This window comes from Podarcis muralis, chromosome 11 (genome assembly GCF_964188315.1).
Source record: "Podarcis muralis chromosome 11, rPodMur119.hap1.1, whole genome shotgun sequence".
Taxonomy (NCBI): domain Eukaryota; kingdom Metazoa; phylum Chordata; class Lepidosauria; order Squamata; family Lacertidae; genus Podarcis; species Podarcis muralis.
Window position 1 is genome coordinate 52234048 of NC_135665.1, and position 18923 is coordinate 52252970.

Sequence of the window (18923 nt, forward strand, 5' to 3'; positions counted from 1 at the left end):
AACATCACACGTGTTATTCACCTGCTAAATATATTCCTTGAAAGTCCCCCCCCCCCAAACACCCCGCCATCCCAAGAATAAAGGATTGCCAGGCTGGTTAAATGCGATATTATCAGTGAAGGAAAGAATTTTGATGGCGTTATCCCCCAAGTCTGGTTTTTCCATTGTGATACATATATTTCAGTAATAATAATAATATAATTTATTATACCCTGCCCATCTGGCCAGGCCTCCCCAGCCACTCTGGGCGGCTTCCAACAGAATATTAAAAACACAATAAAAGATCAAACATTAAAAACTTCCCTAAACAGGGCTGCCTTCAGATGTCTTCTAAAAGTCAGATAGTTATTTCCTTGACATCTGGTGGGAGGGCGTTCCACAGGGCAGGCGCCACTACCGAGAAGGCCCTCTGCCTGGTTCCCTGTAACTTGGCTTCTCGCAGTGAGGGAACCGCCAGAAGGCCCTCGGAGCTGGACCTCAGTGTCCAGGCTGAACGATGCAGGTGGAGACGCTCCTTATAAATTCGCAGGAAATGAAATCTGTAATATTAACCAGCAGGGGGAGCTCGTGGAGTTATCTAGAGAAAGAATTTAATTTGCCTGAGAAAAAATGGGTTGGCCTTTGGGATATGTTCAGTACCAGCCATGTTGTATTATTAGCTCAGATATAAAGAATAAAACAATGCAAAATCATACTGTCAGGGGATGCCTCCCACACCCAAGTTCTTGTTTTCTGAATCTCCAGCTCCATCTGCACTGTTGATTTAAAGTAGTACCATACCACTTTAAGAGTCGTGGCTCCCCCCCCCCCAAAAAAAATCAAAGAATCCTGGGAGCTGTAGTTTTTGTTAAGAGTGCTTGGTACTCCCCTGTTCCCCTCCCAGAGCTACAATTCCCAGATTTCCCTGGGAAGAGGGACTGATCGATAAACCACGCTGGAAACTGTAGCTCTGTAAAGTGAGTAGGGGGACGACCCCCATCCTCTCCTGATCTTTGCACATTTAACTTAAAGACCTGCAGGAAGAGTCTTATAACTGCATTCAGCTGATTTGGAAGCCTGATTGCAGAAAGGTTTCAGCTTAACACGGTTAGAAATCCCCCTTTGTGATCTTTTGCGTGAAGTTCAGGAGAAGAGAAAGGGCTTGTGTGGACCTTGGAAGGAGGAGGGGGCTTGCAGGTGTGTCCCTGTCCCATTTTAATCTCTGCATGTGACAATGACAAAAATCCACCAACAGCATACAAATCTATATGACTAACCTGATCCAAAACACCCACCCACCCCACTTACATGTGAAAACAAAGACCACCACAGCCAACCACAAATGAACAACCACACCCTAGGCCAACCCCAACCCCTCTTACCACCAAAGGAACACAAGCGAACAGCAGAGAACCTGCACAAGCAACGCTGACACCAAACCCTACATGTAGTAAGTGAAATAGAAACATCGCCACCCCGACCCCCATATCTCCCCCCCACTTCTTTCCCCCTTTTCTTCCTAATGTCTCAACAAATAAAACTGATTTGTAAAATCATATGTATAATCTCTGCATGTGTGTCAAGGGGCTGCTGGGGAATGCCCCAGAGCTGAGGGAGGGGGAAGAACAGGAGCGTTTAGAAAAGACAGGAGAGGGAGAAGAGGACAAGCAAGCGGAAGGGACTCAAGCAGCGAGGTTGCTCCCGGATGCTGGAGAGCAGCAACACCACTTGACTAGTTCAGGGACAGAGGGAGACTCAATGCCCATTCCTTCAGCAGAGGACAGGAGGGGGTTAAAACTTAGGGAACAAAGGAGGCCTTTGGGGCTTCCCAAGCTCCTCTGCTGGAGGAGGAGCAGAAAGCTCCCACTTCCTGGATCTACTACCAAGGGTTCTTACGCATGAAGCTATGCTCTGTACCTTTGTAAATGAGGACTGTAAATATATCTCCGAGTGAGCAGAGGTATTCCTTGAGAAAGGCTTCTAGACCCATCACAATGTGGACTTTGGACCACCTGATGTGCTGTTGTTTGCTGGTACAGAGAGCCTTGTTGGTAGTGAGTTGCAGGTGATTTTAACAGAGCATAATATTTGTGCTTCCATCTCTTTCTCTTTCAACCTATGCGCACACCCAACCATAGGCTCCAGGAGGCCATGAGCTGTGTTGCGACTATTGGGAGCTCATTGGCCTGGCTCCCGCTGGTGGGGCTGATAACCTTGTCAACGAAGAATCAGATGTGGACGTGCAGCTGAACAACCGGCACATGATGATTCGAGGAGAGAACATGAGCAGGATCTTCAAAGTGCGCTCCGTGGCCGTCCAGTGCTTCAGGGATCACTTCTTCGACCGAGGGTATTACGAAGTAAGTAGATCTGCTGCTTTGCTGATCTTAAAGGAAGGTTCTCCAGTCTCTGAGATCCTCCTTTCCACTCAAAGAAGTACATCTGCAGCCTTTTATAAAGTTATTGTTAGCTCTTTTTTTCTCTTCTCTTTTCTTACTATTTTCTGTTTAGATTTACAGTCGTACCTTGGTACTCGGACGTTTTGGTTCCCAAACGCCACAAACCCGGAAGTGATTGTTCCAGTTTGCGAACGTCCTTTTGGAACCCAAACGTCCGAAGGGGCTTCCGCAGCTTCTGATTGGCTGCAGGAGCTTCCTGCGGCCAATCAGAACACGCGATTTGGTTTTCAAATGTTTTGAAAGTTGAACGGACTTCCGGAACGGATTCGTTCAACTTCCAAGGTACGACTGTAGTTGGCTTTTTAATTGTGATGTCAATTTTTTTTGTAAAACTTTTTTTTAAAAGTTCTTCTTTATTAGATTTCTCTCTTGCTTTTGATACAGCAGACTACTTCTGTCCTGTTCTTTCTGAACTGTACACAAAGAATCCAACATTTAGCTCTCGGGCTTAAGTTAGCTCTTCATAGATAGACAGGAAATGGTGTTACTTTGTACATGCATAATCTCATTTCTGCTTCCCTTCTAGATCACCCCTCCAACGCTGGTCCAAACGCAGGTTGAAGGAGGTTCCACTCTGTTCAAGATGGACTACTTTGGCGAAGAAGCCTTTTTGACACAGTCCTCCCAGCTCTATCTGGAAACTTGCATCCCTGCCCTGGGAGACACTTTCTGCATTGCCCAGTCCTACCGAGCTGAGCAGTCTCGGACCCGCAGGCATCTGGCTGAGTAAGAGACCCTTTTTGTGGCAGAGCTGGGGAACCTTTCATAGCCCTTCAAATATTCCTGAACTACAAACCCCATGGGACGCAGGTGGCGCTGTGGGTTAAACCACAGAGCCTAGGGCTTGCCGATCAGAAGGTTGGCAGTTCGAATCCCCGTGACGGGTTGAGCTCCTGTTGCTCCGTCCCTGCTCCTGCCAACCTAGCAGTTCAAAAGCACATCAAAGTGCAAGTAGATAAATAGGTACCGCTCCAGCGGGAAGGTAAACAGCATATCCGTGCACTGCTCTGGTTTGCCAGAAGCGGCTTAGTCATGCTGGCCACATGACCCGGAAGCTGTACACCGTCTCCCTCGGCCAGTAAAGCGAGATGAGCGCCGCAACCCCAGAGTCGGTCACGACTGGACCTAATGGTCAGGGGTCCCTTTACCTTTACAAACCCCATAATCCTCAGCCCAGTGAATGGCCAGGGATGGTGGGAATTGGAACAGTAAGCCTGCAACTTGCACACACACACACATTTGTGCGCGTTCAGATTTGGCAAAACGAAACAAGAAAGAAAATTCAGAAGGGGGTGAGCATACAGGAAAAAAGACTTTGCCACCTCCCATTGACTATGTACAATTTCTGTTTTAGGCATGATAATCCGAAACTTAACCCCCATGTCTGTTGCGGGCTTGCTGTAGTTCAGCAGTGTCAGGAGGGCCAGAGATTACATACACCTGATGTATGGGGCAGAACAGTGCTGTAGCGTGGGTTGCCAGTGCCCAGGGCAAGGCAAGTACCCTCAGCACTGCCAACTGATAGGCTAGAACAAAGGGGCAATCGTTCGGCAACCTACCATAGTGGGACACGGACTAGGTCAGGAGGTTATCTTTCTAAAGCCCATGCTGAGGGTGTCCTAGGAACTGGACATCTCCCAAATCTGCTCCTCAGTCCACCCACATGAACATTGGGAGATTTTCTGTGTGAGGGGGAGGGTGTGCTATTTATTATTACTGCTGATTTCTTCTTTTTTCTTTTAATGATAATAATAAATTTTCATTTATACCCCGCCCTCCCCAGCCAGAGCCAGGCCCAGGGCAGCTAACACCAGTAAAATTACAATAAAAAAACCCCAATATAAAATACAGGTTAAAATGCAATTTAAAATGCTGCCTCGTTTTAATAGTAGCCTATAGATCAAAGCCATAAGGGGAGGGAAACATAAGGGTCAGACTGAGTCCAAACCAAAGGCCAGGTGGAACAGCTCTGTCTTGCAGGCCCTGCGGAAAGATGTCAAGTCTCGCAGGGGCCTAGTCTCTTGAGACAGAGTGTTTCTCTAAGTCGGGGCCAGTCCTAGTCCTGAAAAGGCCCTGGCCCTAGTTGAGACCAATCTAACCACCTTGCGACTTGGGACCTCCAAGGTGTTGTCATTTGTGGACATTAAGGTCCTCTGTGGGGCATACCAGGAGAGGCGGTCCCGTAGGTATGTGGGTCCTAGGCCGCATAGGGCTTTAAAGGTCAAAACCAGCACCCCTAAGAATTTTGTGCAGTGTGGTTTTGTGCTATTTCAGAGCAAGTAAGGAAGTGGCCTGCAGGTTGTTGGTCACAACTGACTGTTGAGCACTTTGTGTGCGTCGACTTAAAAAAAAAAAGTATTTGACCAACTGAGGTCATGAGGCTGAGTTGCAGAGGCTTTTGGGCCTAGCCTTGTCGGCTTTTCATAGCTACGGAGAAGGGAGAAGTTCAGTTCAGGTGGCTCTTCCCACCTCTGCAGCAGCGCCACGAAGAGACAGGCACCTGCCTAGGTTTTAGAATTGTGAGCCACATTGAGTCCTGTTTAGCGCATTTCCATGTTGTGATCTCAGTCTAATAAGCCACCATTTGCAAGGCTGTGTTTAAAGAAAAGGTGCTCAGCTGGTGCTTTTGTTGTTGTTTAGTCGTTTAGTCGTGTCCGACTCTTCATGACCCCCTGGACCGGAGCATGCCAGGCACTCCTGTCTTCCACTGCCTCCCGCAGTTTGGTCAAACTCATGTTAGTAGCTTTCAGAACACTATCAAACTATCTCGTCCTCTGTCGTCCTCTTCTCCTTGTGCCCGCCATCTTTCCCAACATCAGGGTCTTTTCCAGGGAGTCTTCTCTTCTCATGAGGGGGCCAAAGTATTGGAGCCTCGGCTTCAGGATCTGTCCTTCCAGTGAGCACTCAGGGCTGATTTCCTTCAGAATGGATAGGTTTGATCTTCTTGCAGTCCATGGGACTCTCAAGAGTCTCCTCCAGCACCATTATTCAAAAGCATCAATTCTTCGGCGACCAGCCTTCTTTATAGTCCAGCTCTCACTTCCATACATCACTACTGGGAAAACCATAGCTTTAACTATACGGACCTTTGTTGGCAAGGTGAGGGGAAGCAGTTTGCAGGCAATAAGACTGCGAGTTCCCAACGTATTTTATATTGAAGGTGTCAATGTTCTCCTGCAGATACACACACATTGAAGCAGAATGCCCTTTCATGACCTTTGAAGACCTGCTGAACCGTCTCGAGGACCTGGTCTGTGATGTAGTGGACAGAGTCCTGAAATCCCCTGCGGCTGACATGCTTTATGCCCTCAACCCAGTAAGTGGCAGCATGAAAAACAAAAGTTATCCTCTTTTTACTTCAGCATCTTTGCTTCTAAATCTTCAGGGACCCAAGGCAACCCAAAGTTTCAACTTACAACCAGAGCTTCTTTCCTAAAAAATATATGTTTAGGGGTGGTACTCATTTTGACTCGAGAAAAGCACCATTTTATAGTTCAAATGGGGGGGGGGGGATAAATACAGTAAACGGACAAAAGTACAAAGAACATGCATTACCTCATATTACGTAGTTGACAGCTCACAGTAGCTTCCATATTGGCATGAGGTTGTTTGCACTGACATCTCATACTGAAACACTGCCCCTCAATGAGGCCAAACTTTAATCAGTAAAACACCACACATATCCACATTCCACACTGCTTCACACATTAAACGCTTGCTTCCATCTGAAGCTCAGGAGACTCATTTCTAGGAAAGGAAATGAGGCTGCCATTGGGGGTAGCAACGGAACTGACAATTCACCGTGCTAGAGAAGAAACTAATTTTTAAATTTTTTTTTTTAGTTTCTTCTCCCATTAGATTCACAAAACGTTTAGGGGTGTGCGTACCCCTGTGTCCCCCCCCCCCCCAGAAAGAAAGCACTGCTTACAACCCAAAGAGACCTACTTTATACTGATCAGAGCTCCCATCTTGTGAGGATGGTTGGGGTACAAAGATGATGAAATAAATGTGTATTGTTTTAATTATTACTATTAAGTTACTTTGTATACTTTGGTCTGGGACGCGGGTGGCTCTGTGGGTTAAACCACAGAGCCTAGGACTTGCCGATCAGAAGGTCGGCGGTTTGAATCCCCACGACGGGGTGAGCTCCCGTTGCTCGGTCCCTGCTCCTGCCAACCTAGCAGTTCGAATGCACGTCAAAGTGCAAGTAGATAAATAGGTACCGCTCCGGCAGGAAGGTAAACGGCGTTTCCGTGTGCTGCTTTGGTTCGCCAGAAGCGGCTTAGTCATGCTGGCCACATGACCCGGAAGCTGTACGCTGGCTCCCTTGGCCAATAAAGCGAGATGAGCGCCGCAACCCCAGAGTCGGCCACAACTGGACCTAATGGTCAGGCATCCCTTTACCTTTATACTTTGGTCCACAAGCTACCATAACTTGGCTTTGCAAATTGTTGCTTTTGGGATACTGTGGTCTTCCTCAGGCCTTTTCCTTCCTCTGTGTTTGCAGAACTTTGAGCCCCCAAAGCGCCCCTTCAAACGGATGAACTACACAGATGCCCTTGTATGGCTGAAGGAACATAATGTGAAGAAGGAAGACGGCACATACTACGAATTTGGAGAGGTGAGCCTCTTGGTTTCTTGTTCAGCCTGCTTTTGCCCACTTGTGTTCCTTCAAAATCTATTGCATTACTTGCTAAGTGTTCCGTGTGGAGCTGCCATGCAGAAGACGGCTGTTTGCAGACCTGGGCAGAATTCTGCATCCAAGCAGTTGACCAGGAAGGCCAGTTAAATGGAATACGTGACTCCCAAGTTAAGAACAGCTACACTGGCTTCCAGTCCATTTCCAGATGGAGTAGATCTCAAATACAGTTCTGTGTTTCCACTTCAAGTCTCCCGCCTCTTTTTAAGGGATTCCCCCTCAAATATTTTGTTGTATTCCTGTAAACTATGTAGGTTCCCCTGCTCCCCCCCCCCCAAGCCTGCTGATGCCTCTCTTGTAGTTGTTTTAGCTCCATGAGGCATATTTGAGTTCGCTATTAGCCTATAGCAGCCTTGCACAACCTGGTGTCATGCAGGTATTTGGGATTCGAACTCGCATCAGCCCCAGCCCCAATTTGCTTCTCGGCTGCCGGGGGATAAGTGGTTTGAAGAGGGAGTCCGGCATGTATATCTAAGCACGTATTGCAGGTAAAGGAACCCCCAGCTGTGACCCAACTACAATTCCCATCATCCCAAGGCATGCTTGCTGTGGCTGATGGGAGTTGCAGTTCAGCAACACCTGGACGGCCAAAAGTTCCCCACACACCTGATTTATTGGTTGCCTAGTCAAAACAACAGGCGTTCCAAATCGCAAGCTGAGTTTGCAGTCTCTATATAAGTAAGTAGCAGCAAGTAACACAAAAGGCCAGGGTTCCCTTGAGCAGGGAAGTAGCTTAATGAGCGGAAGCATGGCAGAGGTGTTCTTAGGCAGTAGATGAGCTAATAATAAGTCTTGTTCCCTGTCCGTAGGATATTCCAGAGGCCCCCGAGAGACAGATGACGGACGCCATTAATGAGCCAATCTTGCTGTGTCGATTTCCTGCTGAGATAAAGTCTTTCTACATGCAGCGCTGCCCTGAGGATCCTCGCCTTACTGAATCGGTCAGTTTGCATTCCCCGCACATATCCCATGCAGGGGCTAAGCCTGGGGAGGGACGGAGCTGTTAAGACATCTTCTTGATGGGTGTTTTTGCCCTCTGTTAAAAGGCTCCATAGATATATTTTAAGAGAGGCGTGAAAGTAAGGGTTAGAGGGTTCTCGCAACCAGCGTAATCATTGGAGCAGAACACTCCTCTTGAAGCAAGCCTTGTTTTCCAGTTGTTTTAACTACGTTAAGAGGCTGATGCACAATCACCCTTTAAGGAAGGGTTTTCCAAACTTGGGCCTCTAGCTGTTTTTGGACTACAACTCCTATCATCCCTAGCTAGCAGGACCAGTGCTCAGGGATGATGGGAATTGTAGTCCCAAAGCAATTGTGGACCCAGGTGTGGGAAACCCTGCTTTTTAAGGGTTACATCACATTCATGAGCATCCCTTGATTTCTGGCACTTGCTGAATGAGGTTTGGTCAAAACAGTCTGCAGAATAGAAGTAGTAAGATTGTGTCACGTCAAATTGCAGGTAGGAGGCTTGCTACGTATTTTGAGTGTTCCCTGCATGTAGTAATTTAGCACATCGGAGAGAGCTATGTTAAATTTCTTTCTGATGGGCTCGTTTTCTACATGCAGGGAATCTCTCTTGAAATATGGTCAGGCATTCAAAAATGGCTGCCTTTAGCACCACCTCCACCTGAAGTCTGAACTGATAAGAGCTTAGAATTCTGCCACTCAGTTCTGTGTAGAATAGCTCTTACTCCATAGAAAGAGCCATTGTATGTTTCTAGCGACACATAGGTTCTAATCTGTGCTGGCTCCTGTATATAATCCTATGATAATCTCTGCTGGCCTTCGTGGTGCTGAGTGCCTTCCATCAGCTTTAGATGATGCCCCAGCTGTGTTCCTATCTGGACTGGGATAGCCTAAGTTCTATTATTTATGCTCTGGTAACCTCTAAGATGGGACGCGGGTGGTGCTGTGGGTTAAAGCCTCAGCGCCTAGGACTTGCCGATCGAAAGGTCGGCGGTTCGAATCCCCGTGGCGGGGTGCGCTCCCGCTGCTCGGTCCCAGCGCCTGCCAACCTAGCAGTTCAAAAGCACCCCCGGGTGCAAGTAGATAAATAGGGACCGCTTACTAGCGGGAAGGTAAACGGCGTTCCGTGTGCTGCGCTGGCTCGCCAGATGCAGCTTGTCACGCTGGCCACGTGACTTGGAAGTGTCTCTGGACAGCGCTGGCCCCCGGCCTCTTGAGTGAGATGGGCGCACAACCCTAGAGTCTGGCAAGACTGGCCCGTACGGGCAGGGGTACCTTTACCTTTTAACCTCTAAGATAAGGGACGCAGGTGGTGCTGTGGGTTAAACCACTGTGCTGCTTGGGCTTGCCGATCGGAAGGTCGGCGGTTCGAAATGGGATGAGCTCCCGCTGCTCGGTCCCAGCTCCTGCCAACCTAGCAGTTCGAAAGCACGTCAAAGTGCAAGTAGATAAATAGGTACCACTCCGGCGGGAAGGTAAACGGCATTTCCATGCGCTGCTCTGGTTCGTCAGAAGCAGCTTAGTCATGCTGTACGCCGGCTCCCTTGGCCAGTAAAGCGAGATGAGCGCTGCAACCCCAGAGTCGTCCGTGACTGGACCTAATGGTCAGGGGTCCCTTTACCTAACCTCTAAGATAGATAACTGCAGCATATTATATGTGGGGCTGCCTCTGAAGACTGTTCAGAAACTTCAGCTGGTGCACAATTCCATGGTCCGGTCGCTCACTGGGGCAAGATGGTTTGAGCATATAACGCCAATCCTGGTCTGGCTGCACTGGCTGCCAATTAGTTTCTAGGCCCAAATTCAAAGTGCTGGTTTTGACCTATAAAGCCATCAATGGCTCAGGACCGCAAATACCTCAAGGACCGCCTCTCCCCATATGAACTGACCTGGACCCTGTGTTCATCATCTGAGGCTCTTCTTCACGTGCCTCTTCCATGAGAGGTCTGGGGGGGGGGGGCACAAGAAGAGGAAGAATGTTTTTGCTTGGCAGGGAGAGGAGCTGTGCTTTCAGTCCAGTTGTAGGAAGTCTCCAACCCACCTGGGAGCCACAACCCACCTGGTGGGCCACAAATGGTATTTAACTTGATCCTCTTTCCTTTCTCCTTCTGTGATGGAACTCCTATTTGGGGGCTTCCCTGGCTTTTTTTCTGGCCCACATAGGACCAGTCTGGATAGTTGGCCTTGGTGAAGAGTTGACGTTTTCATCCCCAAAAAGTTGTTGATTTGAGTTTCTACTGAAATGAGGCTGCATTTTAATGTTGTATTTTAATCTTGTTTTTAAGTTGTATTTTAATCAATTGTTTTATACCTGGTGTTAGCCGCCTTGCGCCTGGTCTTGACTGGGAAGGGCGGGGTATAAATAAAATTTATTATAATTATTAATTATCTGGCTCTTGCTTAAACTGTTCAACGTGCTTCGTCCTGCCTCTTTTTAGGTTGATGTGTTGATGCCTAACGTCGGCGAGATTGTTGGAGGCTCAATGCGTATTTGGGACAGCGATGAGCTGCTGGAAGGCTACAAGAGAGAAGGGATTGACCCCACGCCTTATTATTGGTACACTGACCAGGTGTGTGTTGATGGTCTTGTTCCTTTGGCCAACTGTTGCAGCACAGCCACCATGCTCAAACGCAACACGTAGAGCCATACAATTTCATTGTTCTGCATGGGACAATGACAATAAAGATATTGTAATCGTAATACACCAAGGCAGGCAACAACAACAACAAACGTTTGGCGGGCCAGTTAGCCTTTAAATGGCTTAAAAGGTTTTTTAAAATTTCATGTTTTCTGAATACAACCAAGCCAGAGGCAGTGATGAGTCTAGGATGTTGGAGCGAATGTGATGAGGATAAATCTATCCCCTGATCTTTTGCGCTGGGAGTTTTCCCTGGAAATGGTGTCTTGCCTATTTTGGACACCACGTACGGCCACACCTCTTCATTCAAAACCATGTCAACGCATTCACAAACCCGTAGCATGCTGGGTAAGGAGGATGGAGGACCGAGAGGGGAACTACTGCTCCTTCCTCCTGGCAGCTGCTGCCCTCTCCTGCGAATGGCTACTGCTGCTTCAGATTCTTCTGAATTGCAACTTGGGGGGCTCATCTGGCAGGAGGAATTTGAAACACTCTCTCGCTTAGGGGCTGCCTCCTTTTTCTCCAGCTGCTGGGTGACCCAAATGGTCATGCTTGACACATTGTACGTTGCAGATGGCTGGTTTCTGTGGCAGGGGGTGGCACCCCTACTCCCCCACCCCACTTGCCGAGGGAGCAATTCGTTCCAATTCTTGCAATTTCCCATTGCCATTCCTGACACGGAGTTCTGCTGTGTGGCCTCAACTGTAGCGTTCAAAACCTTGGGGAGGTGTTGTCTTTCCTTAACCTGTTTGTTTCATAATTTGCTGAACTGACGCTGGTTTTGAAAACGCCGTGTGTCTAGGGAGCGTGGGCCGATCGGGCTGATCTTAACCCCAGCCGGTGACCCAAGGCGGCAGCCCGTCAGGGCTGACAGAGGGGTCTTAGGTGGAGTGCAAGGGGCAGATTTTGTTTGCGATTGCCAGCGCTAGGCAAAAGCTTGAGGTGCTGGTGCCCTCCTAACTGCTCGCTTTGGTGCCACCACACCACTTTTGAGGATGGATGGGGGATATAAATGTAAATATATTTTTCGCTCCATAAGACGCACCTGACCACAAGACGCACCTAGTTTTTAGAGCCGGAAAACAAGAAAAAAATATTCTGACCGAAACAGTGGGTGTATGATTTTTATGGTTCATGCTGCGGCCACAGACATGTGATTTGACTGTGAGTTTGGGGTAGCTCAATGCAAAAATCCTAAGAATCCATGTGGATCCATGCTTTGTAACCACGTTTTTGCACCATTGCGGCCCCAGGAAACAGTGGGTGCGTGATTTTTTGGTGCAGGCTGTAGCCATGGACATGCTGTGTGATCTGATGGTGAATTTGGGGTGACCCAATGCAAAAATCCTGAGGATCCATGTGCTTTTACCTCCCCCCTCCCAGGCAGCCTCCTTTATCGCTGAAGTTCCTTATCTCCCTCCGATCGCTTGCCGATCAGCTGCTCAGTGGCTTCGTTCCAACACCCCCTTCCCTCTTTCTAAAAGAAAAAAAGCACGATCTGCTTTTTGCCCCTGGGCAATTCGGCTCCAGGGACCATGCATTTGCTCAGTAAATTGCACAGACATTTCCCCTTACTTTTTATGAGGGAAAAAGTGTGTCTTATGGAGCGAAAAATACGGTGATTCTGGGTATGCCGGCACTAGGGCACTGCTCTTGGGATCAGGCTGCGAGATGGCTGGAGACAGGCACGTTTGTGGGTGTTCTTTCCATCTGTCCGTCCGTTGAGTGACTTGTTTCTTTCTCGTTTGGCTTTGCAGCGTAAATACGGCACGTGCCCTCACGGTGGCTATGGCCTGGGCTTGGAGAGATTCCTCACCTGGATCCTGAACAGGCACCATATCCGGGATGTGTGTCTGTACCCACGCTTTGTCCAGCGCTGCAAACCTTAACCCATGTTGCTCTTGTGGCAGAAGTCCAGCAGTCTTTAAGCAACGCCCTCCTCCCCTCAAGCTCCGCAGAGCACATCTCATCATCCTTATAAAGCCATCCTGACAGGAAATCCAAGAGATCAACTTCTTTTCCTTTTTCTACCTCCCAACCTTTTCCAAATGAGAATCTGGAAATTTGAATTGCAGTCCACTGATTTCAGAAAACCCTTCTCTCTCGCCCTTGCCCAGATTTTCTCCCCTCATCAATCCTATTGATATATTTTAACTTATTGATTGCTAGGATAAACGAGCAGTGTGCACTTCCGTAGCAGCGCAGAACCCATAAAATAATTGGGTCGTTTGGTAAAAAGGAGCCAGAAGAGGGCTTTTGAAAAGGGAATATTTGAGTTTTCTCCCCAATACAAAATTCATTAGTAAGTGCACAATGTAACATAATATATATAATACAATAATCTGGGATAGCGTCCTCCTACCCTGAGGGACAAACTAAGCCCCCCAAGCTATTTTGGCCGTATGTCAGTAGCATCCAGTTTAAACGTTTTCCCAATCCCAACATCAGAGTTCGTAAGAAAATCATGCCATCTCCATTCTTCAGGTAAACAGCTGAAATGTAGAGATGATACTGTTCTCCCCAACAAAACACTCAGCTTGGCAGAGTGACTAGAATGATAAAAGCATTACAGTGTAAAGAACCACCCAACTGAGAGGAGAACCAAACTCTAGATACCTTTTACCTCCTTCCTTAAAAGCTTTCAGCCTCAATTCTTAGAAGCGGCGGCTGGGCAGAAGGCAGACCCTTTAACTCTGCCCTGAAAAATTTCTTCAGAGAGGCGCATTAACAAAAATGCTGCCCTAAACTTACTACAGCTCTAAGCTGTAGTAACCTACTATTCCCCTAATGGGTGAGATTAGGGTGGAGAATATGATGGTCTTTTTTCTTTTAGCCTTTCATGTGAAAATCCTGTGTACCTCTTGTTGTGGTAGGATATTCCCTGCTTCGGACAACAGTGAAAAATCAACCCTAAGCAATTGTACCCATAAGGATCCCTTCCTGCCACTGTATTTTCATTATATCTGCATTTTGAACTTGGCACTAATTGATGACTTCACTTGCCCAAGTAAGGATGGCTGCTGTCCAGACTCCCAGTTCCATCAAAAGGTTTTCAGCAAATATTCTCTTGGCCGAAGCCTCCTGTGTTTCACACTCGGTTAAGTTGCTTTTCAACATGCCTCTTGTTATGTAGTTCAGAAAGATGGCCTGATACAGCTTGCATTCCAAGAACCCCGGGAACTGAAGTTTTGAGAAGGTCCTTTGATCCTTCTCAGTTTCTGGCTTATCCTACCCACTGAATGTCTTGGGTTTCTTAGGAAAGAGGGGCCAACTGAAAATTAGAGGAGCTTTCAGGTGATGAAGCTGACTGACGTCTTTGTTCCTCCTCTTTCCAGCAAGTGTTATGAAAATGGTTTTTAGTTATCAGACTAATTTAACTGGAGCAAAGTACGGGGTGTGTGTGCGCGCGCTCTGGGTTGTTCCTGTAGGACCTTGCCTGGCCAGATTTCTCTTATTCTTCTCACTGTTACATTTCTGTGATGATTGTGCATGCCTTGTTTTCAAAGCTGGTTGGATCTCACAATCAGTAAATTCATAGCACTGGAGAGGGGAAATGGTCTTGGTTCTGTTACTGCACTGCGTGTTCTAATTTTGCTGATTTTCACATATTGGTAGAAGAATCCTGCCCTCCCACATCTTGCCTCCTAGTTATTAAGAATGTAAGAACAGCCTGCTGGATCAGATTTAGGATAGAATATATTTGGAAGGGGTCATCTAGTCCAACCCCCTGCAATGTAGGAATATTTTGCCCAAAGTGGGGCTCAAACCCACGACCTTGAGTTTAAGAGTCTCATGTTCTACTGGCTGAGCTGTCCTACCTGTATACAGAGCTGTGGTAGCTGGATTAGGCTACTTTGTGGAGGGTAGCCTTGACCTCCATTAATTGGTCAAACCCAAAGGGAATGGCTCCAGTAGAAGCGTGTGGGCTTCCCCAGCCCATTCCTGCAAAGCGGAGGCAGTGCACAAGTCCTCCTTGTGTGCAAGATCTTGCCACGTGCAAATCGGCTGCATCTGCTTTGCTGCCCTTAATGTGGAAAAATGCCCCAGGCCACAGCTGAAGCTTGATGGTGCATTTGGGCTCTAAACTGAACTGCATTATTTCCAAACCCCCTTTCACTGAGATAAGCAGAGTAAAGCGAGCGCAGCTTTTCCCCTCTGCTTCAGCCTATTCACAATGCGGTTCTTTTATTTATCAAATCTCTGCATTTATCCTACTGGCCTTAGAAGGAACAGGGCTCTTTAGTCTCCTGTTTTGCTTCCCTTTGTGGCCTGTTGTGTGTGACATTTGAGTGCACCCAAGCACAGAATGTGGAGTTTGACTTGATAAAACATCAGGGACTTGATCTGATTGGTTAACCAATGAGTTATCTATGCTGCAAGGATTCTTGAAACAAGACCCCGCTATTGTTTAGTGGCTCTTTGTTTTGCCCTGGGCATTCAAAAGCTCTTTTCTAACCCCACAGAAGCTACCAGCTGCTCGGAATGCAGTAATTCCAGCTAAAATTACACAAGAAAGCTAAACAGAAGGGTCTGAAAGATACCTGAGCGAAATATAAAAGTGGCGTCATTTTTGTTATTCTTGACTTTGATATCCAAAAATCAGTATCTGTCTGGATGTAAACAAAAGCAATTTTTCAACAGTTTGATCCCAGTGTGAAATATGGCTGGCCTAGTGAGTCCTGAAAGCCAACCCAAAACTGATCCCAGATTCACAAACATGTCAAGATAACCTGGGTAGTGAATTCTTTAGCTCAACCTGATACGTTCCAAATGTTGCCGGACTACAACTTCCATCATCCATTGACCATGATGGCTGTGGGTGATGGGACTTGTAGTCCAAAACATCTTGAAGGTACCAGGATTAGGAAAGGCTGCTTTAGGTTTTTTGTTTTTTTAAAAAAAAATAAATTCGACAGCGATCTGCCAGTTTTATGTGAAATTAAACTCTGGGCTATAGGGCCCCTCCCCACTTTTAACCTGACCTTTGACACTTAAGATGTGTATTTTTAGAACCCATCCTATTCTTGCAATTTGTTTAAAACGGTTTGACGTATTTTAAACTGTTGTGGCTCATCCTGGGACCTTAGGGTGGAAGGTGAGTTAAAAAAATCGAATTAAAATTATTGTTGCTTATTATTAAATTTGTATACTGCCCTTCATCTGCAGAGAACCACTTGTAGGAGTGGGCAGGTTCTGTGAATATACACAATTATATTAACCATTGTGCTTGTCTGCAAGCTTGCCCATCTTGGACTCAATAGCAGTTTCGCCGGGCATAGAATCGATGCACAACTCATGCAAAAGCTCAGGTGGGCCTGGTCCCTTACAGACTTCACTCCCCAACCTCCCTTTATTTAGCAATAGAATAAAGAATGGCTGACCATCTAGTTAGGCCCATTGTGATTGGTTAAAAAAATTAAAAGATGCTAGGATGCGATGCGGTCACTTGCGGCCCTGGTATTCCCTCCATCTACATATGGCTATCCAAAGCAGGATGCAGATGTTTTGGTGACTGAGGCAGAAACCGCCTTGCTCTAAACCACACAGCATCCTCGCCCCTTCCCCTACATCTTGTCTATAACTCAACAAGAGCAACAGTAGGAGTTTCTGCAAAAAAACCAAACTGATGGAAATGAATGGAAGCTGAGGAAATTAAGTTCCTTCTGTAGCAGAACTTCCTCAAATACAAATATGACATCCCAAGCCTACCACCTGTGGCAAACACTTTCTACCTTGCCTCCCAGCGGGGGTACCTGCGTAGCCGTTGTTTAGTCTGACTCTTCTTGACCCCATGGACCAGAGCACACCAGGCACTCCTGTCTTCCACTGCCTCCCAGTTTGGTCAGACTCATGCTGGTAGCTTTGAGAACACTGTCCAACCATCTCGTCCTCTGTCGTCCCCTTCTTGTGCCCTCCATCTTTCCCAGCATTGGTCTTTTCCAGGGAGTCTTCTCATGAGGTGGCCAAAGTATTGGAGCCTCAGCTTCAGGATCTGTCCTTCCAGTGAGCACTCAGGGCTGATTTCCTTGAGAATGGAGAGGTTTGATCTTCTTGCAGTCCATGGGACTCTCAAGAGTCTCCCCCATCACCATAATTCAAAAGCATCAGTTCTTTGGCGATCAGCCTTCTTTATGGTCCAGCTCTCACTTCCATACATCACTACTGGGAAAACCATAGCTTTAACTATACGGACCTGCGTGCCTACCTGAAACAAAAGGTTATTTCATCGTCCTTCAGAGACACGCCAGCTCATGCGTTAGTAGTTAAAAGTGTTTTCTGGGTTGGTAGATACAATGGAACTGTAGGGGATGATGTGCTTACTGACCTGATAACAATCGCCACATTTACCCTTGCTTAATACCCTGGAATATAGGCATGTCCTCCTACAGTAGCCTCCCCCCCCCAAAAAAAAAAAACCACACGACATGACAGGATTGATTAAATACCCTAGGGCCTGAAGTCCACCCCATGTGTGCTTGTGTAGCATCTGGAAAAATGCAGCTGGCTGGGATGTTAAACTGGCCAGGGTGTGTGTGTGCATGAAATGAGCAACAAGAATACAGTGGTACCTCTGGTTGCGAACGGGATCCGTTCCGGAGGCCCGTTTGCAATATGAAAAGAGCGCAACCCGAAGCGGTGCGTCTGCACATGCGCGGGTTGCGATTCGCTGCTTCTGCGCATGTGTGTGATGTCATTTTGTGCTTCTGCGCATGCGCGAGTGGCGAAACCTGGAAGTAACCCTTTCTGGTAATTCCAGGTCGCCGCAGGATATAACCTGAAAGAACGTAACATGAAGCAAACGTAACATGAGGTATGACTGTACTGACCCTCATCTCAGCAAAACGAAGAATTGTTTTAAAACTGGCTTTATCTCCAGTCTTGCAATACCAAATCTGGGCACCTGGCTGCTATTTTTATTCATTTTAGTTCCAATATAACATTCTGCCCAATAGCGAAGGTTTGTTCTTTGTTTATTTGCTACGTTTATATTACACCTTTCCTTCAAGAAGTTCAAGATGGGAGACATCTTATATACACCCCTCTCCCGTATTTTATCCTCTTCCCCCTTTTTACCTTTACAGCAACCCTGGGAGGTAGGTTAGGCTGAGAGACAGTAGCTGGCCCATGGTCATCCAGCGAGCTTCATGGCCAAGAATCAGGAGCTCAGGGTGGTTTACAGAAAAAAATTAAGAAGACTTCTGGACGACTCAAAAGGTTTCTCAGGGTTACTTCCAGATTGTTCTTGCTTTCAGGTAGGATTTGATTTCATACCAGCAAATTTAAATTGTGCAGTTAAAATGGTTGCGAGCTCCTGCGCAACAAACCTACTTCTCCCCCCCAAAATAAAACTTTTGGCAAAAAGGAAAGTGATGGGAGATGCACTGTATATCTGAAGAGGCGTCTCCACCCCCACCGTTGAGCCTGGACACTGTGGTCCAGCTCTGAGGGCCTTCTGGAGGTTCCCTCACTGCAAGAAGTGAGGTTACAGGGAACCAGGCAGACGGCCTTTTTGGTAGTGCTGCCCGCCCTGTGGAACACCCGCCTTTCAGATTCAAGGAAATAAACAACTATCTGACACTTAAAAGACATCTGAAGGCAGATGTTTTATTGTGTTTTTAATATTCTGTTGGGAGCCAGCAAGAGTGGCTGGGGAAACCCAGCCAGATGGGCGGGGTATAAGTAATAAATTATAACATTATTATTATTACTGGAAAATGTGGGATAACATCTGCTTGACGCATTGCCATCTAACCTCCCTATAAAGAAATCGCAATGAATATGCAACAAAAAGTCATTGCGTAACTCTCTCCGGAAACTTTGCACAAACACATCAGAATGAGGGCTAAATAAAGAGCCAGCATTGTCTTCTTACTGTGGCACAAGGAGTCAATTTATCTGGCTGTTAAGCAGCAGGTTGGTGGTTCAAACCCACCCAGGGACAGCTGTGGGCAGAATTCCTGCACTGCAAGGGGCTGGACTGCATCTCCTAACTCTTACGATTCTATGTGGTCCTCGCAATCGAATCAGAATGAATGCGTAATATGAAGTCAACATTGTCGATCCACTCTGGAAACTTTTTTTTGCAAACACACCCGAATGATGCTCCTCCGCGAGTAGCCGAACATTGTCCCAAACGCATCAGAATAAATGCGAACTAAATCGGCCAAACTTTGTGCATGC

The 18923-nt window shown here is 47.1% G+C and overlaps 1 protein-coding gene across 1 annotated transcript in view; it reads left to right on the forward strand.

Moving 5' to 3' along the window:
- NARS1 (asparaginyl-tRNA synthetase 1) overlaps positions 1-14287 on the forward strand; it is a 29355-nt gene extending 15068 nt beyond the window's left edge. The window contains exons 9-15 of the mRNA XM_028748521.2: positions 2118-2339; positions 2965-3164; positions 5619-5754; positions 6946-7059; positions 7947-8078; positions 10542-10673; positions 12500-14287. Of these exons, the coding sequence (XP_028604354.1) occupies positions 2118-2339; positions 2965-3164; positions 5619-5754; positions 6946-7059; positions 7947-8078; positions 10542-10673; positions 12500-12631 (1068 nt within the window). The 3' untranslated portion in view covers positions 12632-14287. The remainder of the gene's footprint in view (positions 1-2117; positions 2340-2964; positions 3165-5618; positions 5755-6945; positions 7060-7946; positions 8079-10541; positions 10674-12499) is intronic.
- Positions 14288-18923: the final 4636 nt, after the last annotated feature.